At 40.3% G+C, this 27,210-nt stretch overlaps 1 protein-coding gene across 2 annotated transcripts in view; it reads right to left on the bottom strand.

The window, feature by feature from the left end:
• Positions 1–27,210, bottom strand: part of NUP93 (nucleoporin 93) — a 73,112-nt gene that overhangs the window by 5,414 nt on the left and 40,488 nt on the right. For both annotated transcript variants that reach the window (XM_053987557.1, XM_053987558.1), the window contains 17 exons: positions 25,226–25,288; positions 23,383–23,511; positions 16,845–16,919; positions 14,643–14,732; positions 13,117–13,256; positions 10,910–11,042; positions 9,767–9,924; positions 8,093–8,258; positions 7,223–7,316; positions 5,958–6,149; positions 5,604–5,730; positions 5,424–5,496; positions 5,056–5,100; positions 3,474–3,590; positions 2,732–2,850; positions 705–822; positions 249–332 (listed from right to left, as the gene is read on the bottom strand). In XM_053987557.1, coding sequence (XP_053843532.1) covers positions 249–332; positions 705–822; positions 2,732–2,850; positions 3,474–3,590; positions 5,056–5,100; positions 5,424–5,496; positions 5,604–5,730; positions 5,958–6,149; positions 7,223–7,316; positions 8,093–8,258; positions 9,767–9,924; positions 10,910–11,042; positions 13,117–13,256; positions 14,643–14,732; positions 16,845–16,919; positions 23,383–23,511; positions 25,226–25,288 — 1,923 coding nt within the window. The remainder of the gene's footprint in view (positions 1–248; positions 333–704; positions 823–2,731; positions 2,851–3,473; positions 3,591–5,055; positions 5,101–5,423; positions 5,497–5,603; positions 5,731–5,957; positions 6,150–7,222; positions 7,317–8,092; positions 8,259–9,766; positions 9,925–10,909; positions 11,043–13,116; positions 13,257–14,642; positions 14,733–16,844; positions 16,920–23,382; positions 23,512–25,225; positions 25,289–27,210) is intronic.

The raw sequence follows: 27,210 nt of genomic DNA, 5'->3' as shown, positions 1-27,210 counted from the left end.
TTCAGGGAGACTCACATCTGCAGATACTTTCTTCAAAATGGAGACAGGATTTCTGGGTAGGGAATTCTAGTGCTCAAAAGAGCAGCATTAAGAAGAAAAAGTTGCAAGCCAAGAGTATACTTGTATGAAATCAAAATAATCTCATCCTTTTTCTCCGCTAAAGAATAAGAATGATGAGATGACAAGGTTTTAAGATCCTTTTAATAAAGCAAAAGGCTTTAGGAAGCTAAACCCAAGACATGACTTACTTCATCACTGAAATTCCGGAAGGCAGCGACTCTCTCCTTGACACAATCTTGGCTAAGAGGTACAAGCTTCAGGCGCTCAATAATCTTCAAAAAGAAAAGCAGGAATCAGGACAGATAATCAGCATTCTATGTACCATATATTAATAAAGCGTGTTTTGAAGTGTTAATGAAATGCTTCTGTTTCCATTCAAGAGAAATAATTTCATTGTCATTTACTGGTTTATCTCCTCACTTTGTTGAGCAACAGGAATGTTTTGTTTCATGTCTACAAAATAGCTCCAGGAAGATCATCCTGTTTCTCAAGCAACAGGGAAGAAACACCTTTTAGAATTCCTGTAACATTGCAGTCCCTTCTAACTCATTAAATCAAATTTTTAAAGTGATGTTATTTGAGACATTCTGGGCTTTCAAGGGCATTAGGAAGGCTACACTTCAAACAGAACTCTTAAAACTTACATCAAAGGCCCTGTCAACGTGACCAGCGTGATATTCATCAAAAAATGTGATTAAGTCTAGCAGAAGGTAGAACGTGGAGTCAATGGATTTCTTTGCACTTATCCCCTGCGCTTTGTACCTGAAAGAAATTGTGTTACAATTTTATTGTGCAAAATGGTAACCTTTTATAACTGTGCCCTTGCAATTCTTGGAAGTGGAGACATCAAACTCAAGGACAAAGGGCATTTAAAAAAGACAGCTTTCATTTTCCTTAACTGGGAGGCAGAATTTTCACAGGTTGTGCCTTTTTAAAAACACTGTTAATCACTTCCAGTTTTGCAAATCCAGCATTTGTTTCCTTTAAAATGTTTATATTTCCCACATTCATGGGGAAATAGTGCCAGGCAGCAGAGACCTGCATGGCAAGCTCTGTACCAGCATGTTTAACACGCTGCTTTACAGCAGACAATCCTCCAGCACAACTGCCTGCTTTAAGCAAGAAGTTAAGACTTTAAAGATGGATTAAGAGTTCCTGCCTGCTCCTGGGAGCTACACTGGCTATGGGATGAACTGGAGGGCTGCCTGCTCTCACTCCTAACTTCATGAGGGCACAAAGAAGCTATTTCCACAAGAGTGGTCCTGCAGATGAGGAAACCATGTAGGCTCTTGGCCTTTTTCTTTGGTGTCTCCCCTGCTCCAAAAGCATCACAAGAACACACAGGAGGAATGCTGCATCCCTACAGCACTGTCATCAGGACAGTACACATGGAAAAGCCCTATCTTACATTTAAATGGCAAGAAGATGTGCTAGTCAGAACTGCTCTGGCTTTGCAATCACCCAGGTTTGCAGCTGTGAAGTGGCATTATTGTACAGTAATATTTAGTGCTTTCAGACAGATCAAAGCACGTAGCAAAGCAAAAAAGCCCATTACAGCCTTTGCTGAAGCTTTAACTCAAGCCATAGATTTAATTCTCTTTAATGTCTGCCACCAAATCAGTCTCTCACCGAGTCAATACAGCACCGGTTTTGCACTTGATCCCAGCCTGCCCAAATAAAGGAAAGGCTGACTAGAAGGAGTGACTGGCAAATGCCACTTGTCAAAAGAAGAAAGGCAAAAGCCTCTGATGGAAATCAATACATTTCTGTATTTGTCTTCCCAATTTCAAAGTGCCAGCAAGTGGGCTTGGTTTATTTTTATTCTCTCTGCAGCTCAATGGTTGATAAAAAGCAGTAAGGCATTCCTCATAGGAATCCACATTTTGCTCTAGTAAAATACAAGAATTGTCCCTGGCAGTCACCGTGACAAGATGCACCAAAAGGTGACAATTCAAGAAAATCATGGACATATTTTGCAACTACAGCTTCTCAGAATCAGGTTAATCCTAACTTCCAACTGTTAATGAATCTTGAGCACTGATGTCTCTCAAGCCCATACCCTAATTAGTATACAGACATGGCAGGGGACATTCCTTTCAGTTGCTTCCTTTCTTTCTGGACACCACACAGTACTTGGCATTAATATAACAGGCTGTGGAAATGAGGTCCACTGCTTGCATTAGCCATACACAGCTCATCTTAAATATTCCATTTTTAGTCTTCATTAAAGCAACAGTTTTCAGACAGCTACCGAACAATTGTTACAACTCAGAATTACTGGGTTTGTAGCTCTCTCTTAATACTATTTCAAAAAAGTGAATTGCATGCAATGACTCAGCAACTGTTACAATCTTTTGCTTTAAAAATAATATAAAACATACAATTAATATATTTATTGCCCCTTAATAGACTCCATCTCCAGCTGGCAATCCTGATTCACCTACAGATAAAACTTCTTGCCAAATTTACCTGACCTGCCCCTGAAGATTTCTGGTTTTGGTACTGCAGCCTTCACGAGCAGGACAGGGTAAATTCTGACCCCTTCTTTGTCTTTCTAAATATACTGCTGTGGATGCCACAGTCCAACCTGCAGAAACTAACATCCACAGCTCTGACAGTGCCAGGTCGTGCTGAGGTGAATCACCCAGTCCTGCCCTTACCTGAGTCTTACCTCTCAGCAATGGAATGGGCCATGTTCTTCAAACGCTCCTTGTTTGACTGGGGAGTGCTGATTTGGGGAACAACTGGACTAAGGAGCTTGTTCATCAGTTCTAAAACTTTGTCAGGGTTCTGTTGGCATTAAAGTTACAAAAATAAAAGGAGCATGATGAAACGTGGTGTCTTAATCTCATTGAAAAAGCAGAAAAGTCTCATGCAGTGGTGTCTACTGCAAGCCCAGAGCCACTTCCCTCCCATAATGAGTCAGGGTCATATTAGCTACAAGCAACATAATGCTGCTGGGTCACAAGAAAAAGCATTTCCCCCTAGTTTTTCCTCTAAAACTGTGGTTATGGTTGTATCCACCTCTATTTCCAAAGGAAACAAGAGTACTCAGTATAAAGACCAACTATTTTAGATTTCAGTTCAACATCTATGAAATTGGAAGAGTATGCTCCAGGTAAATAACTGCACTAAACTGAATTAAATAATGCATGGGGCACTCTCTTCAAAAGAGCACATTGATAAGGACCACAATGTCCTAAATCAGAATCCCTGGAGTGCAATCCATCTGGATGTGCTAACTAAAACATCTCTTCATGCAGCCTATGGCTCTGTTCTTCCAGCAGTAGAAATAAACTGCTTGAATAAGGGCAATTCAATCTCTGAGATTAAATTTAACCTCCTAATCACAGGTAGAATGTTTGGAAGGAAAAAAGATGAACCAAATATAAGGCAGCACAAATGACATATACCTTTGCAAGGTCATAGAGTTTTGCAGCTTCTTCAAACAATCCTTTATTTTCTGCTGCAGAAGCCACTTTGTTAATAATGGATTTTGTGTCACTTGTAAACTTGTCTATCACGCCAGGCTAAAGAGGTGAGACAAAAATGAAAAGAGGAATCAGAAGGCTCAAACACTCCAGAATATTCTGTCAAGGCAATGAATATTTTACATGTTGGCTTATGATTGGAATGGCCTGTACATTTCCATGGGAATGTGCAAAAGTGAGACATTAAAAATAGAATGAGTTCTTGCAAGAGGGACTCTCTCTTAAATGGAGTCAGCACTGAGACATCCTTGGTTTCCAATTCATTCAAAATGACCCAGATAAAATAACTCAGAGTTTGAGCTGTTAATTGCTGATGACACAGAGAAGAAAACACAAAAGACTTCAGCACATAGCATTCCAAGGGCTCCAGGGATGCAGTTTGTTTATACTGGCATGACAGGTTGCCAGGGAAATCTCACACAGATAAATAAAAGGGCAACAAGAATTTTAAAACAAATATTGAACATGTAGAATAAAAGAGATGAAAGAGTCAAGAATATCTGGACATTACTGTAGTTGACAATGCAAAAATGAGACTATATCAACTAGAAGAATTTATTTTAAACTTAAAATTGTTGGTTTCACACCAAAGAAAGTGCAAAACAACAAAATATTTGTAAAGATTATCAAGTTACCTTGTTCTCTTGTATGCAATCTCACTGCTTTTGAAATGAGACAATAAAGACACCTAAAAGAAATTCCTGCCAGAAATAACTTTCCCCCTCTATTTTTGACAGCAATATGAGCCCTAATCTTAAAATTAAGATGCAAATGATTCTGCAGTCTGCTTTACACAGAAATCTTCCAAAGCTGTCATAGCAAACAGAAAAACTTAATTGATTATCTAAAATTTTCATCATTTGCATGCACTCTCCTGTTTGCAGGTAAAACCTTAAGGTTTCCTTTATCTTCTGACTGTGTAATCTTACATTTTACTATTAGGAAACTGCTTTTACACTGGAAGCAAGATCCATCACATCTAAAAATGGCTGAACTTTTATCCAGTACTTGCTTTCACCTCTATGAAGGTCAGATAAGCTGTGCCTACACTTGTGGTCTGTTAGCCCTTGCTCCTTTAATTACAAGGATTTCTCAAGGACTGCAATACATTTCTTCTGTGAGGTGAATGAGGATGTCATAAATCATTTTCATATGCACACCTCGGTTAACAGAACACTCTCACACACCCACTTAAACTAAACTCCATTTCTGGCTGGGAAGACAAAATTCTGACTTCACTAAACTTACCTGATGCCATTTGCTTCCTCAGTTACAGCAGCTGTCTAGAGGAACATAGTTTGCCCTGCAGTTCCGACCTGCCTTTTGTTAGGGCAGGCCACAGATTATTCTGTAAAAGGATCTCAAACTGGGAGAACTTGAACGTATTCAAATACAGTAATAATTTAGCTAGTGGAAAACAGAGAGAAGCAAAATAGCCTCATGACTACTTTGGAAATCATACATCGGTTGTTCTTTTAATATAAAATGTAAGTTGTGAACTCACCTTCCTACTACCATCCTTTTCCAGCTTTCCAAGAATCATATCAAACTATATCCACATGGATGTAAAGTAAGAAAAAAGAGGAAACAAAAATAGATGAATTGCACATATTTCGTAACATATTTATTAATACAAAGACATAGTCATGGAATGAAAAACAGTGACCAATATAAAAGTATTTGTAACTAAATAACAGGCCAAAAGATATGACTAAATGTCTTAAATGCAAGGCCATTGCAAGATCTTCTCTCATCTGGGTCTGCATCAGGCAGAAAGAGTAAGCAACTCTAAGACTGTCCTGACTAATAAAGATTTTAAAGAAGAAATTAATTTCAGTTTAACTGAGGAAAGCAAAACATGGCTAAACGCACCTCTCTGCTTTCAATTACTATTTCACTAACACAACGCAAGAACATATTCTCTCCTTGGCTGTCCTTCTCGTTCCTATAAAATAAAGAGAGGGAGAAAGGTACTCCTGTTTCTGAGAACAGATAAGAATAATAAAGCAGTAATAACTAGGAGAATATCTAAAGACATATATTGGCTCCTACCTGAGAAAATAAAAGTACTGCAGAGCTTCCCTTGGATCTGTTGATTCAAACTTACGGGTGTAAAGCATCAGAAGCCGCACAAAATTTAAACGTCTGACACCAGGAGGGTCACCAGCTTCATGGCTTACTGCAAGGTCAGAAACAGCACTGTTAGAGAATCTAATGCCAGGAAAATGCTGATCTTCCTCTCAAATTAGTCAGAACCATGATCCAGAGCTCTAATGCAACTAAAACAATTAATTTTTATGAGATTGTTCCGATAAATCTTCGATTAATCACTCAGACCTGCCGTTTATAGAGGGTACTCTGAGGGCTAAGAAAATATTCCTTTACTATAAAGTAAATAGGACTTACATAGCTGTGCACTCTGCCCAGATGCTTTCAGGAGCAATTTTAACTCAAACAGGACCAAAGCAACATGAACAGCGTGGCAGCGCAAGCGCTCTGTCCGGAAAAGAAAAGCAATTGCAGCTTCAAACTGTGCTGTCAAGAACAACACTTGGAAGTAGAGGAACGGTGGCTGGTTCACTGCAAAATGTGATTCACCTGAAAGAAAACACAACACGTAGCATTTTCACACCATTTTCATGATTTTGCAGTCAGAGATGACTGACAGTGGATGCTTCCTGTCACACTGCATCGTTACTGTTTATTAGGTGCCAACCGAAATAAACACAGTACACAAAACTGAATTCCTAACCACACATAAGTGGCTCACCTACAACTATGCCACTGCAGATTTATCATGAAGGACCACAGCACAAAGACATATTCAAAAAGTGAAACAGAATAAACAGTTACTCAGGAAAGTTCCTTTGTTCTTTTCAGACAACAAACCATCAATTCTGATCAACTGTGATAGATTCTCTAAAGACCACAACTTTTTGTCTTCATTTATACTTATGCTAAGTGGTACAAATAATGTTAAAAAAACTGGATCTTCCTACTCAGTGACACCAACAGGAGCTTATTATATTTATTTTCCACGCATTTTTATCTGAGTGTGAGTGATACTACAAACTAGAAGGCTGTGGAGAATCAAATTTGGTATGTTTTGGACAGTTCCAAGTGACTAAATTTTTATTGACTGGAAGACATTTACAGGAAAATGTATTCTGTGGATGTTCTTAAAACCTTCTGAAATGGAAGGAACTGTGACTTGGGTCCCCAGAAATTTGCTTGAAATGCTAATTTAAGGGAAAAGATAAACACCAGATGCACACAGAGGAAAAGCTTGGAAATACATGCCTACATTAGGTAGTGACTGCTTTTCTGTTCTGTATTTCCAAAGCTGGAAGTTCTACTAAAGGACTTTTGCATATTTATGGTGAGAGAAAGCAACCCACAATTAATGGATAAAGGAGAAACAGCAGCAGTGCTGCTCACAGATGAGTATTAACTCTCTGGATTGCTGGGAAAACATGGGACTCATTCATCATGTCTTACTGAAGTCTGCCACAGCTCCAGGGAAGCAGGCTGTCCACGGACAGAAGATGGCCTGTCACTAGTGGAGAGCTGCAGGGTTTTTGTGTAGTCCAGGATTTGTGTAATAACAACTGGAAAATGTCCTCAGCAAAAAAGCAGAGCCCCAGGTAAGACATCACTCTGTGGTTTCTCACCATAGTCTTCCAGCAGCTGCTTCTGGAACTGTGATAACGTTAGCCGGTCCTGCGGGGAGCTTGCGCCACCATCATCAAAACACACTTGGTTCAGCTAAAAAGCACATCCAAAAAAGAGAAGCACAGATATTCCTCTTGCACAAGCAATGCACTTAGAAGCTATTAATTCCATCTGAGCCCCTCCTAGGATTTGACCAACTGACTAGAAACTGTATCTAGTCACAGCAGCAGCTCCATCCACTGCTGGGAAGCAAAGATCTCTAAGGCAGCAACAGCTGAAATCCATGCAGATATAACCCCGGGGTTCCATATCCCTCCATGCCAGCAAACTTTGATGCTGGGACTCCGAACACTCTCAAGCAGCATTTTTTGCCACAAATACAATAGTAACAAATACATAATTCTACCTTTTTCTGACAAAGAGGAGAAACAGGTAACAACCAGTATCTATCATGCCCTTGCCAAAACTGTAAGGACTTCAGAGACATTGACAGCATTGTGTCTGGTCAATTCACACTGACATTTCAGACATCCATCCAGGAAGGAGAATTCAAAGAATCCTCACTGTAGCAAGGTAATACTACTTCCAAAAACAGGTGACAAAGATCAGTGTCGAATGAAGAACATGACAGTTCCAAAGACAACAGTACCAAACTAACACCTGATAGCACAGAGGGTAACAGAACAGCCCTGGGATTCAGGTTCCAAGCCCTGCATTATTTTCAAGGTCAGGTCACATGCACTACGTTGATGCAAAACACCAGATCTAGAAGTAGGAAGGGTAGCAGAGCAGTGGAGAAACGTGGTACCATTTAGACCTGCTCTTACAAAAAGAAAAACCAAACACCACAGTCCCAACACCAGACTTACTTTTAGCCAAAGATAATCTTCTGTTTTATCAGCAACTTCACTCTGGTTGTCTGCAATGTCACAACGGCCAATAATACAATAAACAGCCCTTTTGTAGGGGTCAGTGTTATTTCTCAGAGCTCGTCTGTAATGAAGACGAAGTTTATTTTCTGTGGCAGGAGACAGTCTAAGGAAAAGAAAAGATTGAAGGAAAGACATGAAATACATTTTCCCTGTATGAGGAAACCTGGATACAAATCAGTGTAAATAGGTGCATATCCACAGCAAAGGCATAATGACAGTAAGCACTGGCCAATATTTCTTGCACTTCCAGTTCATATCTGTAGGTAAAAATTTTGCACACATGAATTTAAACACATAATTAAAGTTACAGAGGATCATCTTCAAATGCTCACTGCAGGGAAAGAATCCACATATGACAGTCTCTTTAGGGGTACAATAATACTGTGGCAGATGAGCTATTTTTGTCTGACTCTACTATTGCATCATTTCAGAAAAAGAGAGCTCACGACATCTTTGTAAGTCTTTGTGTTAGAGCTAACAAGTGAGTAGGTCTTTGTACCATGAGGTCCTTCAGGAGAGACACTTTCATCATTATTAAACACTGTCATAATGTTCTTTGTCATTGTTTTTGTCTTGCAACCTCTTGTTGAGATTTTTACAGAATTTAATCAATAACGTATTCTAGACTAAGGCATTGTTTGTCAAATTTGTAGGCAGAGCACTTTTTCATAGCTGTAATAAAAACAAAATAGATCTATTATGTTGTATCTCATAAAAGTGTTTGTAATGAAAACAGTGACAGTATCTTCAACAAGGTTTCTGCAACAACCTTGATATAATGAGCTCTCCTAGATACTCTCTACAAAACAGGTTGATTTATAGAAGAATACCATGGTACCATACTCGGTAAATGGCACTTGGATTTTTATCCTTTCAGTTTATTTTGTTAGCTTAGTTATTTTTAATTGGTCTGTTTGTTGGTTTTTTTAGGTTTGTTTTTTTTTTTTTTTAATTCACTGCAAATTGAAAAGATGGAAAAGAAAACCACTGTGGAGTTTGGAGCACACCTTAGGGTGCACTAGCTTAACAACTTTGCAACCACATCAGCAGCAGTTTGGCCAATGGCCTCTGTCTAGTGTTGGACAGCAAAAACTGGAAGAGGAGAATAAACACAAGAAAGATATAAGAGTGAGGCCTCTAAAAGCCTCTAACAAACACTGCTTGCTTTTCCTGTGTAGCATTTTTATGAGAACAGGTGTAGTAAAAAGTGTTCCCCAAAGGAAATTCAGCTAAAATAAGCAATGGGAAATAAAAAGATACAGGATTCATGACAGAAGATGAAATCTGATCTATTGTATGCTATATCCCACTGTTATACTGGGCTTATCCTTCTGTAAAAAAGTAAAGCTACACTACATTGTACTATTTTTGAAATGTAATTTTTTTAATATTTTCAAGCAACTCTTTCTCTGTTGAGATTTCTCAACTTCAAAGCCACAAATTAAAATATGCAAACTTCTACATGTAATTTAGGTAGGTAATGTAAACCTCAGGCAATCATCACCACCAGAAGAGACTTGAACTTTTTGTATTTCTACCAAACCACTGATAATTTCACTACTCCACAGCAATTCCCATCCCTCACAAAGATCTTTCCTAGCTCCCAATTACCTTCTGTCTTTACTGTGCATGTACTCCTGGAACCAGGTTTTGAACTCTCCCAGCTGGTGCTGTGCCCGTTTCACCACGTGCATGGCTGCAGTCAGATCTCCACAGCGCATGCAGTAGTAAATCAGTGCCCACACAGGATGGCCCTCCACCTCACCATCCTGAAAAGAAAGTAGGACATACTTAATTTTTTCTTAAAAGCAACATATTTGAATGATTTTTCTTTATCCTTTGCCTCATTCATTATTTCTGTCCTTATATCCACACCCATACTGGTAAAAAATTCTGTTTATTACAGAAGCCAGAGGTCATGAGGGTTAAGTCCTGGCAAAGCTCTGCACATCTCAGCAGTGATAGGTGTGATTCTCTTCTGCTTGCCCAGATTTCAGTTCAGAGGGAGGTTCTGAGAATCCCAGAATCAGCATATGATATCCTCTACAAACAGGAGATTGATCTGGATTAGGCCACCGAGGTATTAAAAACATTTTCACTGAAACAGAAAGATATCAAACTAATCACTGATCTCAGCAGGTAAGAAGAGACAGCTAGACTTAGCTGTGTGCATTCCAATGTTATAATTAATTATTTCTTCATTTAACTTTTATATCTAATTTTTCAACCCGGGCTGCCTATCTGATTATTTTTGTAGATGCACAGCTGTGCACATCTTACTACATGCAGGTAAGAAGGGTCTTATTCAGATTCTTAAATAAAAGGCCCAGGCTACAATTCAGATGAAATCATTACACATTTAGTGATGGATTCACCATCTTACAATAAATGTAAAAAAAGAGAAAAAGCAAAACAGGGAGATAAAGTTAGTGCTTTTTTGAACCATCATAATGCATTTTAATTCTTGCTTGTTGATTTCTAAGATAATGACCAGAAGACCCCATAATTTCTAGAATTAGTACTCAAGCTTCTGAGCACCCACCATGCTTTGGGACTAGGTCTGAACTCAAGAGTGATTTTGCCTGCCATCTGCCATTTTCCTAGTGAAAAATTCTAGAGAAGGAGTAAGAGCCTGATGCCCTAAAAGCAGCTGAAACAATAGAAAAGCCACTGGAGGCTGCCCTGGTTTCCCCTGTGCACTGGGTGAACAGGTTTGTGTTATTGCAGCCCAGTGGCTGACAGTGCTGCCCATACCTGCAGGCCAGGGACAGACGCCGGGAGTTTGATGTTCAGGAAGCTGCGGACCAGCTGGTAGGTGCCTGGGACTCCACCCAGCTGAGCCTGGTGCAAGTTTCCAAAGACTGTCACAAAAGTGTAATTTTTGTAACTGAAACATAACACAAGCAAAACAAACATGAACAGACTGAGACACACCTGCCACAAAAACATCCACTTCCTTTCAGATCTGACAGAACTAACAATTTAAAGCAAATTAACTCGATGTTCAATTATCATTACAACAAAAAGAGGCACAAATTTCGGTCAGTTTAGGAAGATCCTTGTATCTAGCAATCTCAGACAACACCAGGTTTGGAGTCTGTGGTGGACTGCTCCAGGTTCAACTCTCAATTATTAAGTTCCTCTTACTAGATTAGTACCTAGTAGTACAAAGTTAAGCTCAAATATATTTAACTGGCAAAAAGCCTTTCACCCTAATACTTTAACTCTCAATCACGAAAGAATAGATAAATACCACAGATGTGTTTGTCTCTCCTCTCTGCTCTATGGAAAAATATCAGCTTTAGGGCTATGGACTTACCAGAAGAAAATCCCAGAGAAAAAGGGAATTTAGAGAAATATAACTGGTAAAGGCAGCTTTAAGAAAATCAAAGCATTTAATCAAGGCAGATCAATTTAACAAATACTCATGTTTAGAAGCAGGAGTCTCAAGAATTTGCACACTGAAGGAAGACCTAAGTAAGCAGCATCAATAAATGACATGAAATTATTTTTACTTCTCTGCAGCACATTAGACTTGTGTGCCATCAGAAATCTGAAAGACTATATAAGCAGTATATCAGAGGTATCAGAGTATCTTGATAACTAGAATATGGCTGAGGCAAGTGCATGTTCCTCAGGGCTTAAGATCATAGTTGTTCCAAAGGAACTAATGTATAAACAGCTGTGAGTGGCATTACATCTCTTTCATATATGAGTGAGGGGCTGGTGAGGCATGGAAACACTCTAGTATTAGCCAATTCCCACTGGGGAAGAAAAGCTATGAAGCAAGGCACAGAGTTTGGGCAAGGTTTTAATTACCAAAAAACCCAACAAAAACCAAGCCTGAGAGGCCTAATCTCCACAACTGGGAACATTGGGAAAGTAATACATATAACTAACTCCTAACTTCAGCTAGCAGTTAATGGCACTGTTAACATTTAGCAAGTTGGTTATGTGGCAAATCAGGTTAAGAGTCACTGCTCATTGCACTCTGCTGAGACTGAGGAACTGGGAACAGAAGATCCTTCTGATGTGTCAGCTCCTCTGTGCACAGGCAGCAGCTGCCACCGCTCCTGGGTGACACCGAGTGCTGATGGGCTGTGACAACTAACTGCCAGGGCCAAGAAGAGGCTGTGAAAGCATCTCTTCCCACAGTGCTGTGTCAGAGCGCAGGGCTTTCCGTGCTCCGATGCAATCTGTGTCCCTAACAAATGCCCACATGCTACCCTGCAGTTACTGCTCGCACGGGCTGGAAGAGGCTGCTGGCATCACATTGCAGCTACTAGAAAAGAGAGACTGCAATATCCATCCACATGTGCAGTGGATGGGCATTTGGCTTTGGGCAGCTTCACACCCTGCAGTTCTCCGAGAACTCTATCGGTCAAGGAGCTTAGGCCCCCATGGTACTTGCTAATAAACACAGCAAGCCACTTTCAACAGTCTGATAATCACTGCTACATATCTCAACTTCAGCTTCTTCACATTTCCCAAAAACTTTTCAGTGTAGAAATGGCATGATCAGAACTTGACTCACTGCACCAGGTTTGCTCCCATGCTGTCCTTGTGGGCTGCTGACAGCAACCAGCAATCAGAAAGCAGGCATATAGAAAAGAGGATGTTCTTTTGCAGAAGAGAAACAGATCACTTTCCTCAAGTGAAAAACCTTCACATATCACCGTACATATATAGAATATTTATAAGCGACACAGAAGAAAGAATAAAAGTCTTTGCATCTTCTAAACAACCTCCCCACGGATTCAAGGCCTTTTAAACTAGAACACTGTTAAACTAGAACAGTTTTTTATTTAAGTGGCTGCTCTAAGCCCTGCACAATAAAAAAGACAGGCAAGAGACACGTCTGTGAGCAGCACGAGGTAGCTGACACTTTAAGTGCACTACAAAGTCATCCTGGCTTCTTATTAGGGAACTCTATCAATGTGTACTCAGAGCACCCATCTCACCTTTCCTCCAGGTAGTGCAGAGCATGCCTCACGAACTCCATGCGCACCTCCATGTTGGTCCGGACCTTCAGGGCATCGCTGGCAGGAACCAGGGTGACGTCGGTCATTTGTTTTACCATGGCCCACATCTCGGAGATGTTCTGTAAAAAGTCATTCCATGCCTCAGCAATTAGTACAGAGATGAACAAGCAACACTGTTTTGAGCTACATCGTGTTTTGATGCTTAAGAAAAGCATAAGAACACAAGAGTAATTCATGTCAGTTTCGATTTGTAATGGAGATACTGGGCACAGTCATGAAGGTAAGCTGCTTCTGTTCCACAAAATTCAAGTTTTTTTTGCATAATTCTTGTGCAAGAAGATGGCTATAAATGTTGTACCTGCAATTGTTCCCAACAATTGACAACTATTTCCAAACTAGGCTGGGTACTTGGTACTCAGTCTCTTGCTCATTTCTAGTTCACACTTCCCACTCAATATAAACCACAGCATCATCAGCTTTCCATGTAAGCAATGGCTCTAGCTGCTGTTGGAAAGCTGTGTGATCAGCTGTGATAAGAAGCATTAGAAGGACACTGATCACTTGGACAAAGGCTCAGTTATAAATAAAGGTTGAAAACCATCCAGATCTGTTCCTTCACAAGGACAAGATTGTATCAGTGTTTACAGGACTAGGGCATCCCTGCTGAAATGGCAAAATACTGAGAACTAACAGCACTGTTCACTTGGGCAAGGGCAGCACTTTGATCTCAGTGCTTCAAAGCAGCAAGAACACTGAAACTCCCCGTGCTGTCCCTTGCAAAACAAACAGAGCTGTTCAGAGTGAAGATGCACATCTGTAATTCAGATCCAATTGAAGGGTTTGCCCCTCAGCTTCTGAGCAGCTTTTTGCTCTCCCCATTTACACAGTTTTTTCATAGCTTGACCCTGTTGCAGTATTCTCCTCCAGGCACTTCTCCAAGGTTTGTGCATTTGTTTTCTTTTTTAGGGTGGATCAAGGCAACACAATTAAAGGAATAGAAAAAAATGAAAGTAGGCAGATGATTGATTCAAAGTCAATCCTAGGGGTTTTATGCTTTGCTATGAGAGCCTATTTCAGCTCTAGCAGAGTCTGATTGAAGACCCTTTACCCCCATCTAAATACCTTCAAAGGACATTAAGAGACCACATTTTGTAAACCAAACTCAACAGAATCTACTTAAAATTACAAGCAATTTTTCCCTCAACAGCCTATCACCTATGATGGGACACCAAGTTAATTTCTTCCTCACTGTGTTAAGAAAATTTCACCATGACCTGAATTTCATCATGACCTGAAAAAATTTCCACCATGAAAATTGACCATGATCATGGCAGGTGGGCCCTGCTGGAGAAAATTCCAGTATTGCCTCTGTGTTTTCTGTGGAGCCATGCAAGTTTTTTTTTTTTTGCAATATCAGTATTTTTCCCCCCTGATGTCAGCAGGCTGTTAATCACAGCCTGAAAACAGCTTAAATACATTTCCTTACGTTAACTTACTGGCAGTACCTTATCATCCAGGCCTGCAGTAGCAGCACAGAGGTCCACCAGGTTAGGCTGCAGATGTCCATTCACTATCTTCTCATTATAAATATAAATCTAAAACATAATTAAAGTAAGCATGTTTAACAATACATATTAGGCTCCATTCCATCCCCAGCCACAGCAGCAGAATCTAAATCATGTTTCAAAACCAGTGTTCCCAGCAAGTCCTTCTGCTTCTCTCCCACATCAGCCACTTCCCACCCAATGGTAGAGGAATGGGCATCAGCATCACCCAAGCTTGCACACCACCTCAAAGCCCCAGGCCTGCCCCAAGGCCAGCAGCAGCCCAGCTGTTCAGTGGTTTTGCATGGCAGAGCACTGTGCTGAATGCCCTGTTAGACTAACTGCAGCTAATTGTTCAAAGACAAAGATTCAGAAGTGACCTGACAAGTGGATGGCTGTGATATTCCCCTGCATGGCAGCCTCCTGCCTGCTGATGTGAAAGAAACAGGATTTTGCTGGTTTGTGGCAGTATTCAGGGAAATCTGAGACAGGGAAATGAACAGGAACCTGACCCTTCAGAGCCTGCCCTTAAATATTCCCCTGTTTTAACCCTTGATCTTCACTGAGCTCCATCTACTATTTATTCTACTCTCAGTCCAAAGGCCTTCCACTATGTCCAAAAAGAATAATTCTCAATACTAGAAAGGCAATGCCATTGTACTTTAACTCCATTTGGCATGCAGCACTACTGAACATGGCCAGGGTGCAGACAAGATGTAGAGCTCAGGACTGCAAACAGAATGCAGCTTTGGTGAAATCGTGTCTGTGGATGCCACCGTGTTCCTGTGAGACAGTTTGAACTATCCAATAAGAACAATTAATCACTTCACTGTAATTATAACACATTTCATGGCTGCTGATAAATAGAAGCAGCATGGATCTCCAGCTCTCCTGCCTGACCTTCAGGTCTCCCAACTCCCCACTGAGGCCACAGGAGCCCCACACAGACTGCTGACACTGGGTTATTCTTGAATGCAGCAGGCTGACATAAGGACAGCTCAGCCAGGCCAGCTTCTCTGGAGCCCCTGTTGGGAGCACGCAGTGATTGCACCAAGTGTTGTGGTAGCAGAAGCCTGGCCACAAACACCACATTTCCAGGGCACACTGCAGCAGTCTGTGCACAGCCCGTGACCCTGACAAAGGCCCACAGTGACTCCACAGCTACCCCAGAGCCAGGACTGCTAGAGAGACTGAGCTTCCCATACCCAAAAAGCAGCACGGAGAAACAGTGATATGGCTTCCAAGCACAGACAGTTATGCTCTAAAGAAGACCTTTACTGTGGATATATTACAGTAGATATGAACTAAATTAACAAACTATTAAGAGCCTCTAAATCAAATGTACACTTTTTCAGCACAACCACGAATCTTTTGTTATTAGTTTCTTCCCAGTTACCATAACTGAATGCAGATGTAGGAAAACAGATGCACAAGCTGCTCTCTGCCTCAGTGCAGACAGAGCCAAAGCACACAATAAGAGTAATTGTGTGCAAATTAAGCAACATCATTTCACATATTCCATTTTGAAAAAATCAAGTCCTTTTCTTTCATTTTGTTCTCAACAGTGCTGGTAAACAGATAATCTCAAATAACAACAGTAACAAATTGGTTATGTAAAGGTTTAACAGTTTTCCCTGAAAATTTTCCGAGGGAGTCTAATGCTACCAGGCACATTAATTCATAGCTGATGCACTAAAGCCTCTCATAAGCAATGTCATTAAAATAGGATATAATTCAACAAACATCAGGATTAACACTTCAGCATATTTTTTCCTACACACATACATGAGAAAAATGATCTTCCACATAATAAAGGGAATATAAAGCCTTCATTTGTAAACAATTATGCATTGACACACATCCTAAAAAAACTGCTTTCAAAAACTTAAACGAATTTGAGTTTAATTTACAAGCTTAAATGCTTTCTACAGTCATATATGGTGCTCAGGATCTCTATTTGAAAAAATATCCTGTAGCAAAGAGGTGAGTATGCTTCTAAAAACATTGAGATTTATGTGTTTGTCAATAGCATTTTATCTCTAGGCAGGTGTTTTCATGTTTTACATACCATATTTTCTTTTACACTAAGCTCCAATCTTTATTTTTCCTGTCTCTCTCCACGTAGAACACAGTGTTTAATGAAGTTTTTTCACTTCCACTCACCTGACGAGCATATGCCATCTCCACACTGTCCATGGAGCTGCGACCTGGAGGACCCACCTCACCAACATAGCTGGGCTGTTGAATGAGAAGCATAAAGGAAGATATGAAGTATAGAAATACCACAATGCATTTTATCAATACATCTGCTCCTAAAGAACAACAGTAAAACCATGTTCCTGACAGAATTAAGAACAGGGTTTTGAACCATCTACAGAGAAAAATGCAGTCTCACTGCAATACCCCATTATCTTCCCAATATAGCTTAAACTTTCTAGAGTGACAGAAATCCTCCTTATTCAGGGCACAAACCAGCCATTAGCTCTCTAGAATTAGGACATCAGTGTCTCTTGGTAGCACCTTATAATTTTAATTCTTTGCTTTTGTTTCTTGAAAGGTTGCTTCTTGTCAATGTCTCACTGTGAGGCATCTACTCTGAACCTCCATCACAGCAAGGACATAGAATTCAATAGACAAGCTCAAATAGATCCAATCTGGCAGATTTGATACTCCAGTTTTGTCCCAGTACCATGATATAGACATAAAATAGGACTGCAGCATTCAATTGTGTGCTGGAAAGTGCCCCACTGCTGGTCTGCTGCAAGAGGAAGTATGCTGGCAATCTCCTGACCTGAAAAAAGTAGTCTTTTTACCCACAGAGACTATGCCAAGATTGAGATATTTTGAGCATAGAGCAGGGAGAGAGAGCCAATGGAACCATGGCATACAAAATTCATACTCTTATAAAACTCATAATACAACATGCCACAATAGTATGCTGCTGCATAAAGTGATTTTAAGTATTCACTCCAAGGCACAGGTATGTTCTCAGCACAGACACCACTGAACATAGAAATTCAGTACTCTGGAGGAAAGAATACTCTGAGCAATGCTCTCTGCTATTTCCTGTTTTCTAAAAGAATGTAATTCTTAATTTCAGCGTCAGCATTGCAAGTCTTGAGTTTGAAAAATAAAGTACAATAATTTTAAAGACAGATCCCTTTGAGGTAAACAGTCCTTTAATATCAGCTGCTTCAGAAGCCATGCTGGTCTGAAGATCAAAGCAAGACAAGCTCAGTTCAGAAGCATAATATTTATTATGAAGCCAACTGACAGAGTTGGGGCAGGCAAAAAGGAACAGACAAGCTTTCAGCAAAGCAAGGTTTTCAAGCTTGTTACCATATAACTCAAGGCCATGGATATTCATCTAAACTAGAATCAGTAATTTTTTCCAAGAAAGGGCAGGTACATCTGCAGAGTTTAAAAATTAAGCTTTTTACCATCAAAGTCAGTTACAACTGGCTGCACATCCTCATTAGCTGTTACAGTGCACCTAAGCAATATGGTCAAAGAGCTTTACTGCTTCTTACACTAGTTACCCAGAATGTCAGCACTTTACAGTGCAGCCAGGATCACCTCCAAGGATTGCTTCATGATGTGCTCTAGTCTTGCCTGGAAGAGTTCACTCAAATGTGACCAACTTGCTGCCTGCATAAACGTAAAGCCCAAATGCAATAGGAAAAGCATTGTTTTCACTTCCAGTTTAATCAGCTTTAGAGTTCAGCTTTGCTGACACCTGTCAGACTGCAGCATGGCAGGAGCAATGTTCCTGCCATGACCTGGCTTGTGTGGATTTCAGGAAGCGATCCAGAAATGGACAGCTTTTCTCCAGATGGTGCCATCATTCAATTTCTTGTTTCAAATGCAGATGAAATACTGGCAGAGTCTTCAAAACAATCTTTTTTTGGGAACTGTATCCCAACTTCAAAATGAAATAACACAAACAAATGAACTTCCAGACATGTTATTGTTCAGTGTAAAAGTGATCATTCTCTCACTCATTCCCAAATTAATTTTATTTTGGTATTAGTTTAACCTGGAATATCTTCTACCATGTAAGACCTCTCTTACACTCATGAGCATGTGTCCTTACAAAGACAATTACTATTCACTGTCCCAGTCTGGGAGTTTTGATCAGTAAAGTGTTCACAAGTTAAAATTTAAAAAGAAAAGAAGTTACACAATTCGAATGGCCAAGAAACTGTTCTGCACTGGCTAGGAATTTATACATGAAGATAAGGGCACGGACCTCTATCAAGAAATGATAAGAGCTTTGTGATATCTGTAGTTACAGGTTTCTGTGCAGTTGGTTACAGAATTAAAAATACTCAGCAGTGTTCGTCCCTTACATAATGAAATATAAATGAATGAAGGTACCAAGGATGAACCTGGACAATTCTTTAAAATGGCTGAAATAAGTTTATTGCTGCATTAATTCCTCACTAATGCTATTTAAATAATGTTTAACCTGATTACAAAATCAGGCAGGTGCATTTAGACCTCAGGCTCTATAAAAATGCCTTACAAAAAACCCAAAAGCAATTTCACTTTTCTTTCTGCAACTGAACTTACACTAAAAATATTCTTCACAGTCCCTCTTAGTGGGTACTGATATTCAGAAGCATCTGCATTTTTCTTTCATTGCCAAATCATCTGACACAAATTCCTTTAAACCCACCTAAAACCTGACAAATTCTTTGTTCTAAAGAACAAAGAAACTGTTAAAGCAGGTTTCCTGGGAGACAGACGTGATGGCAGAAATAGCGCTTTGCAGCCTCTCCCTGTGCCGAGCCAGATAAAACGCAGAGTTATTTAAAGTAATGCTAAATTATGGACGTTGTCATTAATTACCGATGAGGTTTCATCTCCTAAAGCAAGTGAAGACTAGTACATAGTGACTTGGTGTCACTGTCAGCCACTGCCCAAGCAGCAGACACACAGGGACTGGGGCTTTGTTTTGTGAATCGTTCCTTTTTCTGCTTTGCAGCACCAAAGAGCACCCACGTGGCTGCCACTCCAGAGACTGGTGTGTGACTGCCAGGCTCAAACGACTTTAGGTAACCATCTGAATTCAAAAGTGCATGCCTGAAACTAAGAAATAACTGCTCTGGGGTTGGGTTTTCCTTTCCTTTTGCCTTTCCTTTTGCCAATTTTAGTTTAAACATTATGCTTTAGCAAACACTTCTTAGCTATCTGCTGCAGCTGAGAACTGCCACACTGAAATTAAATTCTTTAAATTCTAATGGCTTGGCACTTCAGGAAAACAAAAATCAAGAAGTCTAGAATTTGTCCTAATTTTCTTATACTTTTCTTTCCTATGGAAAAAGAGCCATGGAGTAAGCTTATTTCCTATTTTTTCCCATCTCATGCATGCATTCTGGCTTCACCCTTGAATTATTAAACTACAAGAAAGCACTAGCTCACTGAACTATCACATGGCTGTGCTAAAGGGAAAGTTCAAAAGGAAAACTAAAGCAGTGAGTCAGCATGGGAAAGGCCACTTCCATGGCTCCCCCTGAACCGCAGAAATGGATTGTGCGGGCAATCCTTCCTAAGAAGGGAAGTACTTTCCCCCCTACAAACTAACGGGGAAAGTGGAGGTGGGGAGAATATCCTTTGCTGGCAAGCCAGAACTTACCAAGTTTCAAGCAAGAAAAAGATAATGAAAGATGTGTTCAAAACAGCAGCTAGGAGCATATGAGAAGAAGCGTGTTTCAGGTCAGGTTTTGAAGTTTAACTAGAACAGCAAAAGGAAAAGCAGAAAAGTGGGGGATGCACAAAGGACTGCAGAAGTGTAAGTGCACACACACAAATCTTGCTGTATCTCTAGTCTGAATATTGCTTAAATGGCTTGTGCTATTTTTCTCAAACACCTTTGCTTTTCCCTGCCCTGAATTTTGATCTTTCCAAAACATTATTCAGACCTGTAATATTTATTCTGAATACTATCCATTTCTCAAAGCTGCAGCTTAGCTGCACTGCCATCACGTTTTTATCTTTTAAATTCACTTAGCCAAACGATGCTGCTTTTCAAAGGAGTCCTCCTTCATTTGCACTCAGCCAAGCATTCAGCCTCACTTGCACACCAAACCCCTTGCATGTAAAGATGCATTATTCATCACCCTCATATGCATATGCACATTCCTCAGCAGAAGTCTGGGCAGACATTTTGTCAGCACTCCAAATGGCTTGGCCAGTAGACGCAGTGAATATCTAGGCAGGAGACCAAGCTGGAGAAACCCCATCAAAATACACTGTGGTGGAGTGGAAAGCATCTTGCAGTGCTTGGGATTTAAGGGGTATGAAGATGTGATTCAGAGGGGCAGAGCAGAAACCAAGAGGTGCCAGTGTCTCCCTATCACTACAGAAGCATGCTGCTTGACAGCGGGAGTGGAAGAGCTTATGGCAAGGGTGGAAGAAAGAAAAACCTGGAATAAAGAAAAACTTGGAAAAGGACAAAGGAAATGCCTTGGCACCTCATGGCACAACAGTCATAACAAACACCTTCAGACCATAGGTGTTTGATACCTTGAAGAGAAATCTCAGGCTTTAAACCCTTTTCAGCCCCACAAGAAGCACCTTTATATCAGCTCTGGTTTTCCCTGAGAAGGTGGCGAGGCTGGAGGACAAGGGGTAACAGAAAACCTTAATGGCAAGCCCTGCGCTAGGTTCTTTGAATCATGAGCTTTGCTTGTTAATTGGTCTTATTTCCATGAATAATGTGTTGGTATTTCACTCTGCCCAAATTAGCTTGCCCAAAGCTTGAGAATTGGCTCGCAGGCAGACCCGGACCCCTGCTGCGTTTGGATCTGTGCCTTTTCAGCTGATTCTCCATCTCCAGAGGATATCAATTAAACCTCTACTATATTCTACAGGCTGTGTCTGTTTGTGTCACATACACACAAAAAACTTATTTGACTGGAACAAGGCTTTAGAAGAACAACCTGCTGTGGGAGGTTAGATAACAGGCTTTTAACACAGTAGATGCACTTCAAACCTCTCAGACCTTTGACTTCTTGAGGCTAAGACTAGAATATATCAAGGATTTTAAATGCTCTTGAAATGACATACTGCTACTATGAAAGCTTTGAAACAGAGAGTGGAGTATTACTGAGTGATAGTGTACACTGAGTCTTTAAACACATTCACCAGAAACATGAGGAGCTGAGTTTTCTCCCCTCCTCCCTCACACCAATTTGATGCTTGGCATCTCAAGTGCCATGGACTGGGGGTAGCATCCATTTGACAATGAAACACCAGAATAGGGTTTTTACCTGTTCAGAGTGCGTTATTAAATTACTTCTGCTAGCAGTTAATGTCCACACTCCAAAAGGAAAACCCCATACCAGTAACTAGCACACAAATCAAAGATGTTAGAAGGTATCAGTGTAACTACCAAGCCTTCAGATTCACATCCTAAAATAATGGGATAGCTGTTCCTCGTTTTAAATTAATTCAGTCTGCATTATTTAGCATTTCTAATATTGGAAATCTGGACGACCTTTGAGAAGTCCCAGTAAAGCATCAGAAAAATATTTTCTAGGGAAGACAGCCCCTATAAAAAGAGGTATGCTAACTGGGATTAACCTATATTTAAAAGAACAGTAATCAGAAAGGGACATTTCATTAACAATTTTAATTATTTCCAAATCCCTATACAGGTCATACCACATTAGCACCAAGGGCTTTTTAAATTTCAGTATACTTGCAGGTCACCCCAATGAACAAGAACTCATTTTCATGGGTGGAGAATGTGACTATAAAAAATATGTCTCTTTTTCAGCCTGAAAGCACAGCAACTTGCATCCCCCCACTCCCTATTCCTATCAAGGCAAGCTTTTTCATGGAGCACAGTGCAGCAGCAGTGATGTAACTTTGTGCTCCAGGGATCACAGCTGCTGTCTGATGCTTTCAGCTCAGAGGAGCTGGGTTCCCAACACCCTGCACGTAACTCGAAACATTTTCTTTAAGAGAATAAACTGTAAAGGTTTAAAGTGTAACAGAAGATAAAGAATGTTTTAAGATGATAGTCAGTATCTCTTCTGTTAAACATGGAGTCAGTCTTGCCCAAAGGATTTGGTCACTGCTGGATTAACCTGAACACCAGACGTCTGAGCAGCACAAAATTCTAATCTGCTCTGCATGAGACAACAAGATAAAAAGGAAAACTTTTTTTTTTTTGTTTGTTTATTCATTTGGTTTTGCCAAGAAACCTGAGAGACTTCATCAGTCTCCTAAGAAAAGCCATAAATCCAGGCTAGCACACAGTAAGGGGAAGAGACACTCTAAGACCTATGTGTAAGCACAATTGCACCTGAGAAACTCCCTGGTGTCACATCGCAAGGGTTTCCTGAAGCCCCCAGTGTGTTTTCTGTCCCCTTGGGTATATTGACCTAGAATGTGTTTGTGACTACGTTCCAGCCAGCACATATGTTGCTCAAAACACAGCTTCAGCAATAGCAGCTCCATTGCCTGTACCCATCAGCCAATAAATAGAAACAATCACAAAGGTCTGATACTCTGCTAGACAATGCATTCTGCTAGTCAGAGCCATTCTAGAACTAAATAGGGATTTTATATTTCTCATTTTCACACAGTTGTAGTTGCAGAATATTTCAGAGGTGGTTTCAGCAGTGCTGGAATGCCAACTGTGTACAGTGCTGTGCATGACTGTGTACAGCATTTAGAAAGACAGAGTTACCTCATTTTCCTGTGTGAAATCAAGAGCATCTTCCCCTGATGCAAGCAGAGAATGAAGAATCCTTTGTTTCACCTGCTCCCATTCAACCAGCATTGATTCTCGGTGATACTCCTCAGCCATGGCAAAAGTCTGTTGGTGAAGAAGAACAAGAGCTAAGGAACATGTAGAAACACCCACCAGCCTAACTCTGCTATTAACAGACAAGACCAAAAATGAAACAGAAAATAGCAACTACATAAATCAACCAGGTCAGCCCTCAAGAGCTGATGGTGTGCTGCATATTATTTTAACAGGCTTCCTGTTCAGGTACAATGGGATTCAGAAAGTAGGTGTACGTGGAATTAAGACAACTCTCACATACCCCCAGCTGGTAAAAGAGGGAAACTGTGTCTTTTCCATGGCACAGCAGCACAGGAACCTGAGCAAGCTGAAAATCAGAAGGCTTCCTTCTCTAACTTAGCAGCACACACACAATATCCAGATTCTTCACTGATTTGTGTGGTTTGTTGAGACTTAACTTTTCTAATGACCACTAGCTTTTCACCTCCCTGGAGACTACAAAGGTCTGACTCGATGGTCATTCTTAACTAAGATGCATGTTTATTGCCCATAATAATTTTCAGGTCATTACCAGTGTGTTTTTCTTTTAAACGGGAAATAGGATAAAATAAGATTCAAAATATTAAGGGAAAACAAACCAGTGTCAAAAAAAATCAGGAAGTCTCTTTCATCAGGAACATAACTTGGGAAAGCACACAGGAAAATCAAATCCCAAGAAAAAACAACCTTTACCTTTAAAACGGCTGATGTGCCACATTGTTTCAGATCCAATTGGGGAACATATGGGAAGGAACAGCTTTTCCCTCAGTAATGGAAATATTCCCTTATTTTGGCAATAGCATTAGGATAGAGAAGATGCTTCACTACCTTTTCTGTTATTGTTGGGGTGAGACTAATAGCCTCAGGTGTATCACCACAGGAAATAAGAGACTCTCCACTAATTCTAAATAGAGAGTAAGTTATATTGTATCTTCTACTTTTGTCTTCACACAGCTCCGTGCTGCAACATACTTAACTAAATCTCTTGGTTGGCTAAGTTTTTCATTTCATTGCAGTTCGCTGCTAGGATATTGTCAATTAATGAGCAAAACATTCCTCAGAAGAAAGAACTGATAAGAGACAGTGACATTTGGCAAACATTTAATTACAGTGCAAACATGAAGCTAGAGCTTAAGATTTGTGTTTCTTTGTTGCATTATAAAATTTACTTTATACTTTCATGGCAGGATATAGGTCTCACCCCTACCTTCACTATAATCACAGGGTTTTAAATATGCTTCAGTAGTTACAGATAATTTTATATAATTGAAATATTTTAATCATGTTTAGGTACTATTTCTTATCATTTGAAAGAAACACAGGCTCAGCTCTAAACCTGATGCCCCCAGTATACATGGAGGGAAACAATCATAAGATGAGCACTAGAAAGTATGGAATGACATTTCCAAGAAGGAGTTTCATGACAAACAGGAAGCATTTTTCCATGCTGCATAATTCAATTATGAAAAATCATTGCCCCAGAAGATGGCAGATCCCAAAAGCACAAACAGATTCAGAAACAGGATTAGATTAATTTCCTCTCAGAAAACAAGCTTCTGCTCAGATGATCTTCAAAACAGCTATTTGTTCACAGGTGAAGATACAGGAGATGAAGAGGGGAAGGCTAACTCTGTCTTTTTCTTACAGGCTAAATACTGATCCCTTTCAAGGGAAGAAAATCAGACTGCAGACCACTCCTGTTTTTGTTTTTAGGCAAAAACAATGGTGATTTCTTCCAACTTACCCTCCTCCTAGACTCTTCAATGGCAGACAGCAATGCATTATCTTTTTCATTCTTCAGGAATCCCTGCAGAAAAGGAGAAACAGAGCTTCAGCCAAAAAAATCAACCTTGCACTAACATCAGACACATACTGTAGTACTCAGCTATTTCAGCTCTGAGAAGTGCTCAGAACTCTCTCTGCAGTCCAGTCCCAAGAAGTTTAAAAGTCACTTTATTTCACCAAAGGTACAGTAAGATGCCCATCCAGACCAATGTGAAAATGAAAATGCATTAATCCCCTCTTTTAATATGCATTAAATCCTAGTGAAATGTCCTGCTTCTATTCTCTTTTATCTCTATGTCCCAGCATCTGCTTCCTCTTGCTCTCCATTTGAGGGAGCTAGGATGAAAGCTGGTAGGAGCGATAAGGCAAGATAAGATAGTTGGACTTGAGCATGCTGAAAAAAATAAAACAGGCTTTGACTTGGCAGCTTCAGGCAGAAGTGGAGCTCTTGGAGGACTGATACAACTGTGAGAAAGAGTCTTAAAAATAGTCAGTTGCAGAAGGACGGAAATAACTAAACAGTTGGAAAGCATACAGAAAAAGTTTACCACACAGCTTCTCTCCGTGAATACAGCTGGAGTGGGTAACAATGAAGAACTGTATTTTTAATTCTCAGTATATGAGTAAATCTCAAAGAGGTCAGGTGTGTGTGAACAAACTGATTTAGATGAGCTGTTACCTCCTTATACCAAAGGTTACTTTTATGATCTATACTAGGAAATACAAAATGAAGTTTTAACTTTAAACAAGTAGCTGTGGGGTAAAATGCAGTAGCACACAGAGACAACAAACAGGATATGTTTATCACATTTTAACATGCATATCTTTATTTTGAATTTTCACTGTTATATCACTAATTAAATAAATCAAGCTGATGTGTATGCCCAGACTTCAACTTAATCATTATTCAGGTCATAAAAAAGAAAAAGAAGCTTTTGTATCCCTCTGAAGTAATCAGCTATAAATTATCAACTCCATTAAGTGCTAGTATCTTAAAAGTCTGTACACTCACTCCACAGCTCTAAAACCAAAAGCTGCTAACAAACCCAGAGAGAGGGAACTCAGTGGACCATGCTTATGCTTTTATAAAGAGAAAACACAGTTGCAGCAGTGTCCAACTGAATTTGTCAGGCATCAGAATGATTTTGTGCCTTTTAGTCTCCCTGTCTTCCTGCAAAGAATTCCTGTGGTGACACGTGGAGATTTGGGCTTTTGGAAAAATATATTTATGGTAGGTCTTAGAAACTGCCCTGCAGCAGGAATATATACAGTCACAAGTATCACAGAGTGATACTTAGCTCTGGGAGGTGAGGAGCAATTGAAATCTCCCCAGTCTGAAGCAATCTGGCAGGACACTGTTGCATAGATGTGCTGCTTGCTTCCTGCTCCCCAGCACCAGCATGTGAAATGAAGGGCATTGCACCCTCTCCTTCTGAAATATGTAGAACAAGCATTTCAGGTACATGGGACAGGCTGTGACCCCCTTCAGCTGGAAATAAGAAGGTGACCCCTTTCTGTACATCCGAGAGAGAACAAGCTGCCATCCTCCAAGAGACGTGCAGTGCAGTTCCCCAGAAACAGCCCTTGAATTACACACGAAGAGAGCGGTCACCGCTACCCAGCCTATTCTTCATTTCACCAGCCGACAGGTCCTGCTTTATTTTTAGACAATGCCCACAGAGAAATCACAGTTACAACCTGAAAAAAAGGAAGCTAAATCCAGATCCTTGCACACGTCTGGGGACCAGCTATTACAGCAGCTGTCACTGAGACAAGGGTTGCCGCAGCCACCTAACTGGGCCAAGACCCAGCCTCAGCAATGTGCAGGAGAAGGATGGAGACATGCCTTGTAAGGCTTGTCCCTGCCTGCATGGATAGAAGTACTTTGGGAGGGCAACAAGTTTTCTGGGTTCCTTTTTTTTTTCATTTCCCCACCTTCAACCT

Source organism: Vidua macroura, chromosome 11, assembly GCF_024509145.1.
Source record: "Vidua macroura isolate BioBank_ID:100142 chromosome 11, ASM2450914v1, whole genome shotgun sequence".
NCBI lineage: Eukaryota > Metazoa > Chordata > Aves > Passeriformes > Viduidae > Vidua > Vidua macroura.
Note: the sequence above shows the minus strand (reverse complement) of the source record. Positions and strands in the feature narration are given on the sequence as shown.